Here is a 13,039-nt window from a genome sequence, read left to right on the forward strand (position 1 = left end):
GGAAAGCACAGAGTGCCATCAAACCTGAGAATGCGTCAGAGGGAAATGAATTCTTCCCCAAAGCTTTCAGGATCCGCATTCATTTGGCAACTCAAACCGTGAGCATCATTAAAAACCCAGAGATGGAGCCGGCCAAGTGTGCACTGCCAAACTAAAAGGAGAAAATTAAAAGTCCCTCTTAACCACGGTCACATTGCCAGCTACGCTGGAGAAGAATGTGGTGAGGTAAGGCTTGTGCTGACACAGGCTGCAGCTGTGCCTCTGTTTCCCCATGAAACATGGGCCTGGGGCCATTGGCCAGTTCTTGAAATTGGTGTTAGCCTAAACCAGAAATGTTATCAAAGAAGAAAATAGACAACAATCACATCAATTCGTTTTATTGCATGAACAGTTTAGACAAGGAGGGCAATGGTCCACACCCCCTCTATAGTCAGTTAAGATTTTGTAACTCTAATTCCATAAGTGAAAGCTCACTTTTTTGTCTGTGGACAAACAAACCTTAAGAGAATGCGGCTGTTGTTGGAGACAGCACTGGGGACACCGGCAGTGGAGATGTGAAAGTGCTCCCGGGGCAGCGAGTGCATGGGCTCTGTCGGGGTTTGTATAAGGAGATGGAAGAAGACAGTTTCTAGAACAATCTCATTGATGAAGAAGGCAAGGAAGCCAAAGCCAAGCAGAAGTTACATTTCCATGGGGAAACTGAGGAATCACTCAGGGAGACTTTGGATGGCTGAGTTGCCCCTGAAAAGCCAAAGCCAAGAGCCCACTAGGTTTTGCTTGGGAGCTGCCATTCTCGGGTTGGATACCAGCTTCTCATCTAGTCAATAATACCATGTGCGCTGCGTTTTCCTCTTCTAAAAATGGGGGCAGGGTTTCCACCTCACTGGACTGCTGTGAACATTGCATGTGTCAAAACATACCAAAGAGAACCCATGCATGCTGCCTGACACAAACAGCTGGCACTATCTGGAATCTTTGAGTTTTGAAACGGAAGAGAAAATAACCCTCAGATGGAGTCGGTGGGGGCTACCTGGGATGATGAATTGTGAAGGTCACTAAGAAGACAGTGAAAATAGGCAAAACCACGTAAAATGACTCAGCAGCCGGCTCTGGGTATCTGCTGGAAAGAAAAGTCTTGGTGACAAATGCCTGGACAAGAGGAAGCTGTGACCAGACAAAGGATAGAGAGCTCCCTGACCTCTCAAAGCGCAGGCTGAGCACGGCAACGCAGCCAGCCCCACAGCGGACAGTTTATTTATCTTGAGTCGTTACCTAAGGGCCCCTGCCACAGAGCAGCTGAGCTGGAGCTCTCAGGGGCTTCTTGTCTAGATCTCAAAGGGAAGACGTATTGATTTTCTTGTAAAAACGTGGTCTGGCAGTCCATGGTCCTTAAGCAGCTGACCTCTGTTTACTACACAGTTTACCAGGAGCCTCAACACAGCACAGGCCAAGAGAATTTGCTTTTCATTCAGCATTAGAGTGAGCCCCGGAGGGGATCAGTGGGACAAATAAGAGAGGCTGTGAACTCACACAATATTGTGTGTTGAATCATGTTCTGTCAGAATTCAAGCTGATTGTACTTTTGCCGGTACATTTCTAAATGTTATTATCTGGCTCAGGTACCAATTTAAGGCTGGCATAATAATTTCAATAATTTTTGTTTGTGGTATATGCCTCCATACATACATGTTCACATGGGTGTGTCCATGCATGCGCCTGGCGACCAGAGGCCTTCCTCAGCTGTCCTCAACTTCGTTGGATGAGGCAGGGCTAGATTTATTTACCTTACCTCACCAAACCCAGAGCCCACTGACCTGGCAAGCAGGCTGACCACCAGCTCCCAGGGAACCTTCTGTCTCTGCCTTCCCAGTGCTGGGATCACAGATATGGACATGCCTGGCCTTGTATGTGGGTGCTAGGGGTCTGAGCTCGGGTTTCCATGTTTGCACAGTGAGTACTTTACTCAGGGAGCCATTTCCAGCCCCTGATTTCAATAATTACTAAAAGTCAGCCGGACAGTGCTGGGACACGCCTTTAATCCCGAGCCCTTGGGAGGCAAAGGCAGGCGGAGTTCTGAGTTCAAGGCCAGCCTGGGCTACAGAGTACGCTCCAGGACAGCCAGAGCTATACAGAGAAACCCTGTCTAGAAAAATACCAGAAAAAAAAACCCAGCAATAATTATTAAAAGTCTGCAAAAGTTTAACTACACAAGTGCTTTCTGAACACTGGGAAGCACACTGGGTCTTGTTTTATCACTTTTTACATGAAAAATATACTTGTTAACAAAAATAATTGAATTGATATAAGTATTCAACATAGTCGAGTAATTTGATTGATTATAATCCACATGGTTCTAATTTTGTTTTGGAAAGAGAAGTATTATGGGGCTTAGATCTTTGAAAGAATTGTGAAGAACAAAAATGCACATTAAAGACATTCAACAGTTTGTTAAATATTCTTAATGACTGATTATCTTCAGGGTTGAACAAGAAGAGGTAGTCATGGATTTATATGTAGGCAGACTGAAATTGGTTATGTCCCCAAACATGTCAGACAACATAAAAGACAGACTCTGTAGACAATAAACAACCTGGCGGGAATGAAAACCAACAAGAAAAATCTCTGGCATATTTCTTCCAGACCAGGACCTTGACAACTTATATTCCACAAGGGAATGAGAGAAGGAGGGCTTTGTTTTGTTCTGTTTGCTTATGAGGAGCTTAATGTCTTAAGTTCTGTAGAATTTAAACAGCACCACAGGAAAAATTCCCTGAGCAACTAACGGACATTATTTATTCTAATTCCTGTTTACATCCAGTCCAATATGACTACTACTGGCTCTGGCTTCCCACCACAGAGAAAGAAAAAAGAAAATTACTTTTAGGTTATTTACTCATTCCACAGATTTTCAATAGAGCCAGCCTGAGGTTACAGCCAGGATGTGCCCCTCACCCCCGCCCCCTTTTTGAATGAACACTGTAGCTTTTTCCTTCCTCTCTCCCACCACTTCCTGCCTCTCTTCTATCTTCCCTCCTTTGTCTCCTGGCTTCCTTCCTGCTTGACCTCTTAAATAGTGTACCCCCTTAAATGGCCTCCCTTTCTTAAACACATAACCCCCTTGGGGAGATAAACATTTTATTGAGGAGACACTGGGCCGAGCAAAGGACATCACGTATCTCTGAGTGCCTTCCTCACAGAGTGCACAAGCCTCCAGACCAGGGGACAAGCTAGTCCCCAACACAATGACACGAAACCATGAGATAGCCAGCCAAGGTAGCAATCTAGGCCTGCCTGAGTTCCAGGAAAAACTCCTGGGCTCCTGACTAGAAAGCTATGGTCTCTTGCTCTAAACTGGAATGGTTTCCAGATTCATTGATGCAAAGAGCACACGCCTTTCTGGGAAATGCAGTAAAAAGAGGTACATTTTCAAATCATTCCAGTCTCCTGGGGCTCCCCCAAATCACTCTGACAGAAAGGAAGAGAGAAGTTGGCAGGTTTCAGCACATTAATAGCAAACGACAAATTAGTAACTACGTTCTTTAATCTTCAACATTCATAATTGCACAAAGTATCACTGATAATTTAAATAATACATGTCAAATAATCTAATGAAGAAACTGGTGGAGTGGAATGTTAGGAGGCAGCAGTGTCGGAGAGCAACACTGAGCGCAGAAGGGGATAGGCTCTCTTGGAAGTTTGAGATCCTTGCCAACAGGGCAAAGAGCTATGGAGAAACACATGGAAATATATTCAGCCTACTAGACCATGCCAGTAAATACACTGCGATTCTAACAGCTTTGCTGAAAGAGTCTCTGTACTTATATATAACTATTTCTAACACTAACATCCAGTGGCGGGAATGCAGACCAGGAACAGAGACTTTCGAAATAGAATTGGGTACAGAAGTCTACCTCCTGACTTGCTGATGTTAAACTTTGTTACTGAGGAAAATTATTTTCCTTAAAAATGTATATGTGTCAAAGATGACTGAAAATCTTGTCCATGCTAGGGGAAAGTTGAATGTGGAAAAATTTGCATTTTTCGATCTATGCTGTAAAGAAAATAAAAAGCCAGTACATTTTGGCATTAGCAAAAGGCTGAACCAAGTTCTCAGGCAATAAATTTATGGGGAAACACGACAGGCTCCTCATTAAATCTATGTGTACGTTGGCTGAATTTTATACACGATTCTTGAATCTTGTGGAAATTTGGGCACGGCTTGACATCTGAACAATGTCCCTGGTTTGTTTGATTTCTAAAGCATTGGAAAATGTTGCACTTTGGAAATCAAGTAGAGAAGAATAAACACATTCTGAATCAGAGCTGAGTTGACTGAGTTATTTTTCCATATGTCTCCATAAGATATTTATTACGTTTATTTCTCTTGCAAACACAGCCTCCGTGCTAGAAATACTGTGGGCATTTTCCTTTCCTTTCCTTTTTTTTTTTTTTTTTTTTTAAAGTGGTGAGAAAATAGTACTGTTAAGGCGAATCTTACCCAGCAGCAGTAACCACCTAAGGACAGGCAATTTTCAGCTGGCTTTTCAGAAGCTGGTTACCATGACAAAGAGCACAGTTTATTCTTCAGTCCGTATCACAGCTACAATCACAGACCATAAAAACTAACAAGGCTGGTCCTTCCCTATGACTTCATGGGCCTCATCCTTACCTGAGGTCTTTTGTTCCCCCAATTAAATAGAATGGATGTCAGTCATCTAGCAATTCAATTAATGCCGATTCAAAATTCCAGCCAAAACCAGAATCTATAATCACAGCCTCCTAATCACAGCTCAGTCTGAGAATGAAAAGCAAGCAGGAAATTGCACTAATTACTCAATTAGACTAATACTGTATTTTTAAGCAAGGGCTTAAGGGGTTGTCAGCCCTGACAAAGGGCTCATGAGTCCCCCTCACCTGTGTGTCCCCTTGTCCACGTGAAGCTGACGCTTTTGAGTGACCGTGATTTCTATCAATCTAACATAGCTGGACTCACATCAGAAATGGGAAATCTTAATTGACATAAGGCTCATAATGAAGGGGACAGCTGTGGTGGCCTTCCAGGATTCTCAGCATAGACCTGTAGGATGCTGGGGCCTTCTGATGAGGACAGCTGAGCACATGCCTTTCTGGTCCCGGGAAGGCATTTAAAGGGATCATTTTGCATAGAGCTTCTCTGCTAATCCAGTAAGAAGGACCCATGCTCACAGGCTGCCCCTCAGCTGCAAATGCCCAGCAGAGCCTGCAGCATCTAGAGAGTGCTAAGACCCAGCCAGCCACCTGGCCAAGTGTGGGGCCTGTGGGCTGCAGTAACCAAGAACTCATCCGCACCCCTGGAGACAGCGGCCAACGCCAGGCCCACCTGGAGAATCTTTCATGAATCAACAGTGAATGAAAAAAGCTGGCTGCAAAGAACACATCAGCAGATGTGACTAAATTATTTACAGAACAACACTGGTTACAGACCAAACAGGCTGGACCTTATTTAAAAGAAAGTATCTTTCTTTTTTCCTCTTCAATTTCAAAAGCCATGAATCTTCTGTAAACAATAGGAGGGCAACTAGAGCCTGTCAAGCCTCTGGCTGTTGTGGTCATCTGTCAAAATCCTTCCTGAGTGAAGGGAGGGAAACTGCAGACAGTGAGGGAGAAGGGGGCCTGGCCCGGCCGTGAGGCTGTAAAGCAGGGCCGGTTCTGAAAAGGACCAAGTTGGGAGTGCGGGAGGGGACATTTATTTGACTGAACAACACAGGCCTTCACTTCCAGGGCTTGCCTTGCAGGTGACCACTGTTGAGTGTGCGGGGGTTCGAGTGGCTGGCGGGACAGCTGGTGGGCAGGTTCTGGCCAGCGCGGCCAGCAGGCACCTTCGAGTCTTTTCCAGCAGAGTTATTCTGGTTCAGTCGGCCTGAAAGGAGCAAGAGAGAGAGGGAGCAGGGCCGCAAGAAGGGTTTCCAGGGAAAATCAGCCAAGAACACTTTCAAGCTAATGGTGCTTAGTCTGCGGCCACTGTTACACTAATGAAGCATCTGCAGCATCTCCTGTGGGCCAGGGACCATCTACTGCTCATCCCTGAGATCAACCTGATGTTAGGGAAAAGGGTGGGTGACTGAGGAGAGGGAGAGAAGGAGGCGGAAGGCAAAGGCAGGAAGACAAGGCGAGCCTCTGGGCAGGCTTTGAGCAAACCCAGAGGCAGAGGAGGGAGGGGATCTCCCAAGAAGGAATCTGCCTGCCCATCCCTCAGGTGGCCTCTCTGCCTAAGAGTGCTCCCTCTGTTTGCTCTCAACACCCAGTCCTTGCCCGTTACCAGTGCCAGCCCTCCCCCAGTACCTGTGCCCCAAACACTTTAAGAACATGGATAGAAAACTACTTCTCACATGACAAGGGATATTCAAAGGAGCTCAGCTCATCTCCACAAAAGCAAAGGTCAGAGTCTCTTACTAGGGTTGTCTGTTGGTCCCTGGTCCACTTCCAGGTAACATTCTATCTTTTTTAAGTCTTCTGGGGTAAATCTCCACTTGTTCTCAGCTGGCAGGGCTGGCATTTTGGGGCCAGGTCGTTTTCGGACAGAACCAAAAGGAAGGGCCTGCTGGCAAGAGGCTGGCAGGGAACCAGTGACCAGTCCTTCTGGGAACTTCTGAGCTAAGACTTTCAGACCTATCATAGGAGAACATCAGGAGAAGCAGGGTTAACATAGTGAGGCCACAGCAAAACTGAAGAGGTCTGTGTGTCTTTGCCACCAGGTTAGAGGTTTGAAATCGTCCTTTACTGCTGTGTCGACAAATAAACTAGAAATGGAATTCAGCTGAGAATTCCATAGGAAATTGTTTCCTCAAAGTTTTTTTTTCTTCTTTCTTTCTTTCTTTCTTTTTTTTCTTCTTTCTTTCTTTTCTTTTTTCTTTTCTTTTCTTTTTTTTTTTTTGCATTTTTACAGAACCCTTCAGTGATGCTGTTATCTTAGGAATTAAAAACATGTGCCTGCCTTAATCCTAGCAGTCAGGGTGCTGATGAAGGAAGATTAAGGGTTTGAGGCCAGCCTGGGCTATGTAGCAAGATCCTTTCTCAAAAGCCATAAAAGCCTCAAATCAACAAAACTTACGGTGAAAAAAAAAAAAGAATTTCCCATTTCCCTGCAGAACCAAACCCACCCAGCGTGCCGACAGAAGCAGAAAACATTTCCCTTGACTCAGGCTCCCTCAGAGGGCAAAGCTTTCTCTCTGCCTGGTCCTCAGGTCCTAGCACTGAGCACCAAGGGAGGCAGTGTGGGGGCCTCTGAGGGGCACTGAGTGTAGACATCCAACCTGTGAGACAGACTGCAACTCTGCTCACCCCCGGAAAGCATGAAGAGGTTCTCGAAGCCGCGCTCACACATGGTGGTGGCTGCCTGACTGGCCAGCCTCTCATCCTCGTCGTAGACAATGATGATCTTGCCGTGGGCATTTTTCTGTGAGGCGAGTTAAGGTTCCAAGCACAGAGCTAGTGCTTCTAGACAACAAGCACTGAGCAGCCAAGGTTCACCCTGCAGGGTGCAGGCCACACCAGGCCTCATTCTTACCATGGTTTCCTTGTCACAGAAACCACGCTTGACGTGGCTGCTCTGCCTTTGTGACCACCGTGAGCTGTATACTTGACACCTTCTTATTCTTTTTGCCTTTATAACACTGGAAAGGAAAAGTTACAGCCTCCATTTTAAGTTTCTTTGTCAAATATACCACTGAAGGCTTCCTTACCACAAGACAGCAGATCCACCTGAACTTCCAAAATAAAAGGGCAGTTTTGGAAGTACGTCTCACAAAGAGATATTACATACTGTCAAAACTGGAGCTCCCAAACAGCTTACATTAGAGCACAGTGAAATCACAGCTGTGAATGACTTCAATTTTGTCAAGACAAATCATACACACACATATAGAGACTAGTTAGAACAAAATATCTCAGTGTAGTGGTAGCAGTTGACAATTGTCTGATAACAGGACAGTTTACTTTACCTTTTTTTTTTTTAACCACTTTCAGTATTTTTCCTACTTGTATGATTTTTATGAGTGAAAAAAAATAAAAATTTTAAAAGAAAATAAAAATATCTTTACTTCTTAAGTTCAATTTGGGCAAGTTTTCCAGAGGAACCACAGCCTCCCTGGTACAGTGAAGCATGAATGGAAAGGACCTGTCTGACCAGTGAGGATGCTCAGCCGATGCTGGGAACCCAGAATCTAAAACACGCTGACCTGGTGAGTCAAAGGCCCCTTACAGTTCACACTAAGAACAAGGCTCGTGGTTGAGTTTGAGTCTTAAAATCCCGATAACATCCAATTCCTTAAAATACATCAAAGGATACGTACTCAAGAATGTCATTTGAATAGGGGTTCATCGTCCTGGATAGAGTTGCAATGGGGTAACTGTAAGCTACAAAGAGAACACACGATCAGAAAGCCTAGAGTGCTCTTACAATATGACTCCACCTCCCAGCTGGCTTGTGGTCTAAGAGGTAAATACACTTTCAAAGTACATGAGCCATAAACCAAAATACACCTAAATATTTCATGAAAGAAAGAAAGAAAGAAAGAAAGAAAGAAAGAAAGAAGGAAGGAAGGAAGGAAAGGAAGGAAGAAGGAAAGGAAGAAGGAAAGGAAGGAAGGAAAGGGCCGCATGAACACAGGAGGAAGTCACCAGCTGCTCCCTGCACTGTGCCCTGGGCTGTGGTGCTCACTCCAAGGGTCTCATGATGGAGCCAGCACAGTTTTCCTGACCGCTGACCCTGTGTCAGCATTACACTTCCTGGAATGAGGCTGGGCTCTGCTTCTGGGATGTGGGGCCCCTCTCTCTTACCCCCGACAATGTGACACTGCTGATAAGAATCTCTGTCGCGGACATCTAGCAGCAGGAAGGGACAGTCCGGATAAGGCTTGTCTTTGCCACTGGGCTCTTCTTTCTTTACGAGCCCTTTGTCTACATCCAGTTCCCCAACGCCACTGATGACGCTGTAAGCAGAAAAAAAAAATAGCTCACCAGAACCGAGTGAGGGGTCAGAGGTTTAAAGGTCAAATGCATGTCTTCAGAATGGAGAGGTGAGGGATCCTTGTCTTTTCCTCAGTTCTGCATAGAAGGCAGGACTGTGTAGATGCTGTTCTACTAGTGCGCCCCAAATCGGGATTACTGTGTACCTATTACTAACCTCACTCAGAGAACCAAGTCAAGTCACTATAGGACTGAGGGGTATGAAGCACAGGGCATCTGCTGCCTTCAGCAACAAAGGTAACATTTAGAGAAGGGGAGGGTGTTGGTGCTTTGTCTAAGTTCTACCCCACACCTACCTGGCAATAGCCAGGTATGCCCCGCCCCAGAGATCTGGCCCACTATAAGAGGGGCTACTTGCCCCTCCTCTCCCTCTTTGCTTTCCCGCTCTCCCACAATCTCTCACCTCTCTGCCCCTTGGGCTCTCCCCCCCTCCACGTGGTCATGGCCGGCCTCCACTCCACTTCTCTACTCTCTCTCTCTCTCTTCTCTCTCTCTCCCACTAACTCTCATCCCCTACTCTGAATAAACTCTATTCTATACCAAGCCTGAGTATGTGGTCCCTCAGGGGGCAGAGGTGCCCCGGCAAGGGCCTGCCTGGGCATCCCCTTCCCCACGCCGCTGTGCCACACTCCCCTAACCCCCAATCCTTTCCCTTTTAAGCCCCCTTCAGAGGGGACAGTCAATCTAGCAGGATGGAAGGAGTACAAAAAGCAGAAAAAATGGGCAGAGAGTAAGAGAAATGCAAATGTTTTCTATGTTTGTTAAACACAATATAAAGTATCAACAATGTTTTACATGTTTCACATACAGTTTTGGACCATATGAAGACAATCCAGTCAAATGCGGACAGACTATAGTGGTACTCCCATAAGATGACATGCGGTGACAGGGAGCCATTTTAGTTAATTAAGTACACTCTCTGATGCTCCATCACAGGGAACAAAATCACCCAATGACATATTTCTCAGAATGTCCCACCATTAAGTGGCGTGTGACTATACTTACACAGCTACCTATCCGGTGTGGACACTGCACCTTATTTTCAATAGTTATCTGCACTTATTTCCCATTTACCCAGGATGATGACGAGCCTGAAGAGGCTTTTAGAGTTAGTGGAATTCACATAATGAGTAGAAGAGCTGAGATTAAAATAAGGGAGTTCATCGCTGACAGTTCTGTTTCTAAGGTCATTAAACATGAACTGCCATCTTAATGTCATTGAGAAAATGTGGCAAGAACAGTGGAGAGCTAACAAGACCAGGGGCTGTGAACCAAATGGCAAATAACAGAATGGCTGTAAGGAAGTATAAAATGCTACTGTTCTTGCACATCTAAGGTGCTGCTGAACCAGGGACCTGTGTTGCCTAGGTCCTCTCCATCACAGGACTTCACTGTCTGCATTTAAATCCAACAAACACTGTGATCCCACACTCCACAGTGCACATTTCAATGATGCAAAGGGGCAGAGGACCTACTTGATAAGAACCTGCACTCTTGCTGGAAGCACCAGTGGCTGAACTCTCTTCTTATTTAATATTGGGAGAGGGAGAGGGGGAGGGAGAATGTGCACTGTGTGTTTGAAGAAGTCCCAGAGGTCAGAAGATAGTTTTGAGCTATACTGTGTGTTAAAAACCAGCACTTGCTTCTAACTGACAGTTACTATTTGTGAGAAGCATCAGGTTCTTGTAAATAAGAAGGCAGAGCCATGTACAGTCTTAGCATAAATGCCCATGGCTGCCATCAATTTCTTCTGTACCTGTCCCATGCCAGGGCACTCTGTGGCACCGTGTCTTTCTTATTCTAGACAGGACAGAACTCATACTCAGAACAGAAACCCAGAACATGAAAAACTTAGGCCTAACTAGCCCACATGTAGAAGGGCTGAGCAGAAGGGAACCAAGAAGTGAACACTATTAACCGTGCCTATTAGCCTGCTTCCACATGAACTCAGCACCAGTGAAGAGGCTCAGGCAGCACTTAAATAAAAAGAACGTCCAGGTCTGGGATGAAGATGTGGGCTGTCACTGCTGCTAGCTCTGCTCCAGGGAAGAATCACTGAGGTGAGTTAAGGTGAGGATAGTGCGCCAAGTGAACGCACAAATCCAGCAGGAGTACCTCTGCAGAGTGGAGCGGCTGGAGTCCCCTGCTCCCGTGCTGTTGATGAACTGGACAGGGCTGGGTGACTGTTCCCCAGGGCTCCCTTTCCCATTGGTCTTGGCAGCGATTTCAACATCAGCCTCTGAAGTTGCAGAATCATTGTCTAAAATTTGCAATGAAGAAATACTTAGGGCTGGTGAGACGGCTCAGTGGGTGAAGGCTCTGCCTTCAAGCCTGCTGGAATCTACACAGAGAAAGGAGAACCAGTTCCCAAGAGCTGCCCTCTGACCTCCACATGCACACGGTTACACATGTGTCTACCCACTCACAACACAAATAAATGTAGAGTTTTAAAAATTAAAAGAGTAATCAAATGGAATCTCAGAATTTGAAGTAACTTATTAAGTATTTCCATTGATACAAAGTTTAAAAAAAATCTTATCACTATCACTAAATTATTCTAAAAGTTGTAACACAAGGAGCTCTCAAAATGCAGTGAAACCCCAGGAGTTGTCCTTTCATGCTGTCTACTGTGAAAACTATTTCTTAAGATGCTACGTGTCACCACCCACCCCCCACTCCAGCTGAGCAAAACCTGGTGCCTGGAACTTGCTAGGCACCACACCGAGCTAAATTCACAATCCATCTTTTTTTTTTTTTAACTGTATATATATTTGCTCTAATGGTACAAAGAGGACAGTGTGGAGACTCTAGCACTCTGGTAAGCATTCAGGAAATGGCACCACATTTATTAGCAGTCATATTTTTTCCCTGTTGTGTGAACTCTTACAGTAAATAAATTTGGCAGTCATATTAAAAAGTGCCCCTTCATAAAACAGTGATTAATAATTTTCATTAAATCTCACCTTGAATGGGTGTGGTGGCTCACAGCCGTAGTCTTAGCACTTTGGAGGATGAGACAGGAGGATTGATGAAAGTTTGAAACCAGCTCTTTTGCTACATAGCAAGTCCCAAGCCCAGGCCAGCTTGAGTCAGAGTAAAGCCCTGGTTCAAAACAGAAAAGGAGAGAATTCTGCCTGTGAAGTAGGGCTATGGCTTTGGACTATCCTGTGTGATGAAATGGTCTGGGTATTCTCCAGATACCCATATACTATGGCAATGCCAGGGGTAAGTGTTAGAAGGCTTGCAAGGCTGTGGCTGAGCCAACTATTTTGCTGTAGGCATCTTTTTTTGGTAAGAAAATCTGGGGCCTTAGACTTGTGTATTTTAGAGACATTGTTTCATAGATGAGTTGAGTGAACATTCTCTTAAAGAAAACAGTTGATGGTATTTCTTGTCAGTGGCTAACTTTTGAACAAAGCCCAGAATTTTGGAATCCGTGTTTGGCATCCAAAGGTAAACTATGAAGAGTCTCCCCTGTCCCTATAGTGACACATTTCTGATTTCTATAACTCAGTAAAATGACAGCTGACAAATGAGCAGATAGGAAACCACACGCAGGCAGAACAAGCACTGAACCTTGAGACATACCGAAGGACTTTAACAGGGCCTAAAGGCCCATGGGTGAGGGGGCGGAAGCCATACTATAGCAGACCCTTAGGGAACAACTGGCTGAGCTGGTGCCTGCCTGTGCTCCAGCAGGAAAATGGGAGTTTGAAGCTAAGCTGAAAAGAAGGGAAAGGGTGGAAAAAGAGGAAGAAAGAAGGAAGTGGAGGGGGAGGAGAAGGAAGGAAGAGAGGACTGCAGAGGGAAAGAGGGAGGGAGGACAGACCAGCTGACAGGCTTTAGTGTAGTGTCAAAGAAAGCATACACTGACAGAAAGGGCTCAGGAAATACTCCATCTCCCAAATAACTACAGGTCTGTGGGAGCCAGATTTTCTTGACAGACTTCAACCCAAACAGCACATTGCACCAACTGAAGGCAAAAGCAGATATCAGAATCAGCTGTTGTCTGCTGAAACAGACATAAAAGAAA

The 13,039-nt window shown here is 45.3% G+C and overlaps 1 protein-coding gene across 6 annotated transcripts in view; it reads right to left on the reverse strand.

Moving 5' to 3' along the window:
• Positions 1-3,523: 3,523 nt before the first annotated feature.
• The window catches only part of Cep41 (centrosomal protein 41), a 39,866-nt gene continuing 30,350 nt past the window's right edge, over positions 3,524-13,039 (reverse strand). For all 6 annotated transcript variants that reach the window (XM_052173386.1, XM_052173388.1, XM_052173390.1 and 3 more), the window contains 6 exons: positions 11,122-11,266; positions 8,818-8,969; positions 8,327-8,394; positions 7,321-7,435; positions 6,433-6,648; positions 3,524-5,899 (listed from right to left, as the gene is read on the reverse strand). In XM_052173386.1, coding sequence (XP_052029346.1) covers positions 5,751-5,899; positions 6,433-6,648; positions 7,321-7,435; positions 8,327-8,394; positions 8,818-8,969; positions 11,122-11,266 — 845 coding nt within the window. In that variant the 3' untranslated portion in view covers positions 3,524-5,750. The remainder of the gene's footprint in view (positions 5,900-6,432; positions 6,649-7,320; positions 7,436-8,326; positions 8,395-8,817; positions 8,970-11,121; positions 11,267-13,039) is intronic.

The sequence above is a fragment of the Apodemus sylvaticus genome, chromosome 2, assembly GCF_947179515.1.
Source record: "Apodemus sylvaticus chromosome 2, mApoSyl1.1, whole genome shotgun sequence".
In the NCBI taxonomy this organism is placed as follows: Eukaryota; Metazoa; Chordata; class Mammalia; order Rodentia; family Muridae; genus Apodemus; species Apodemus sylvaticus.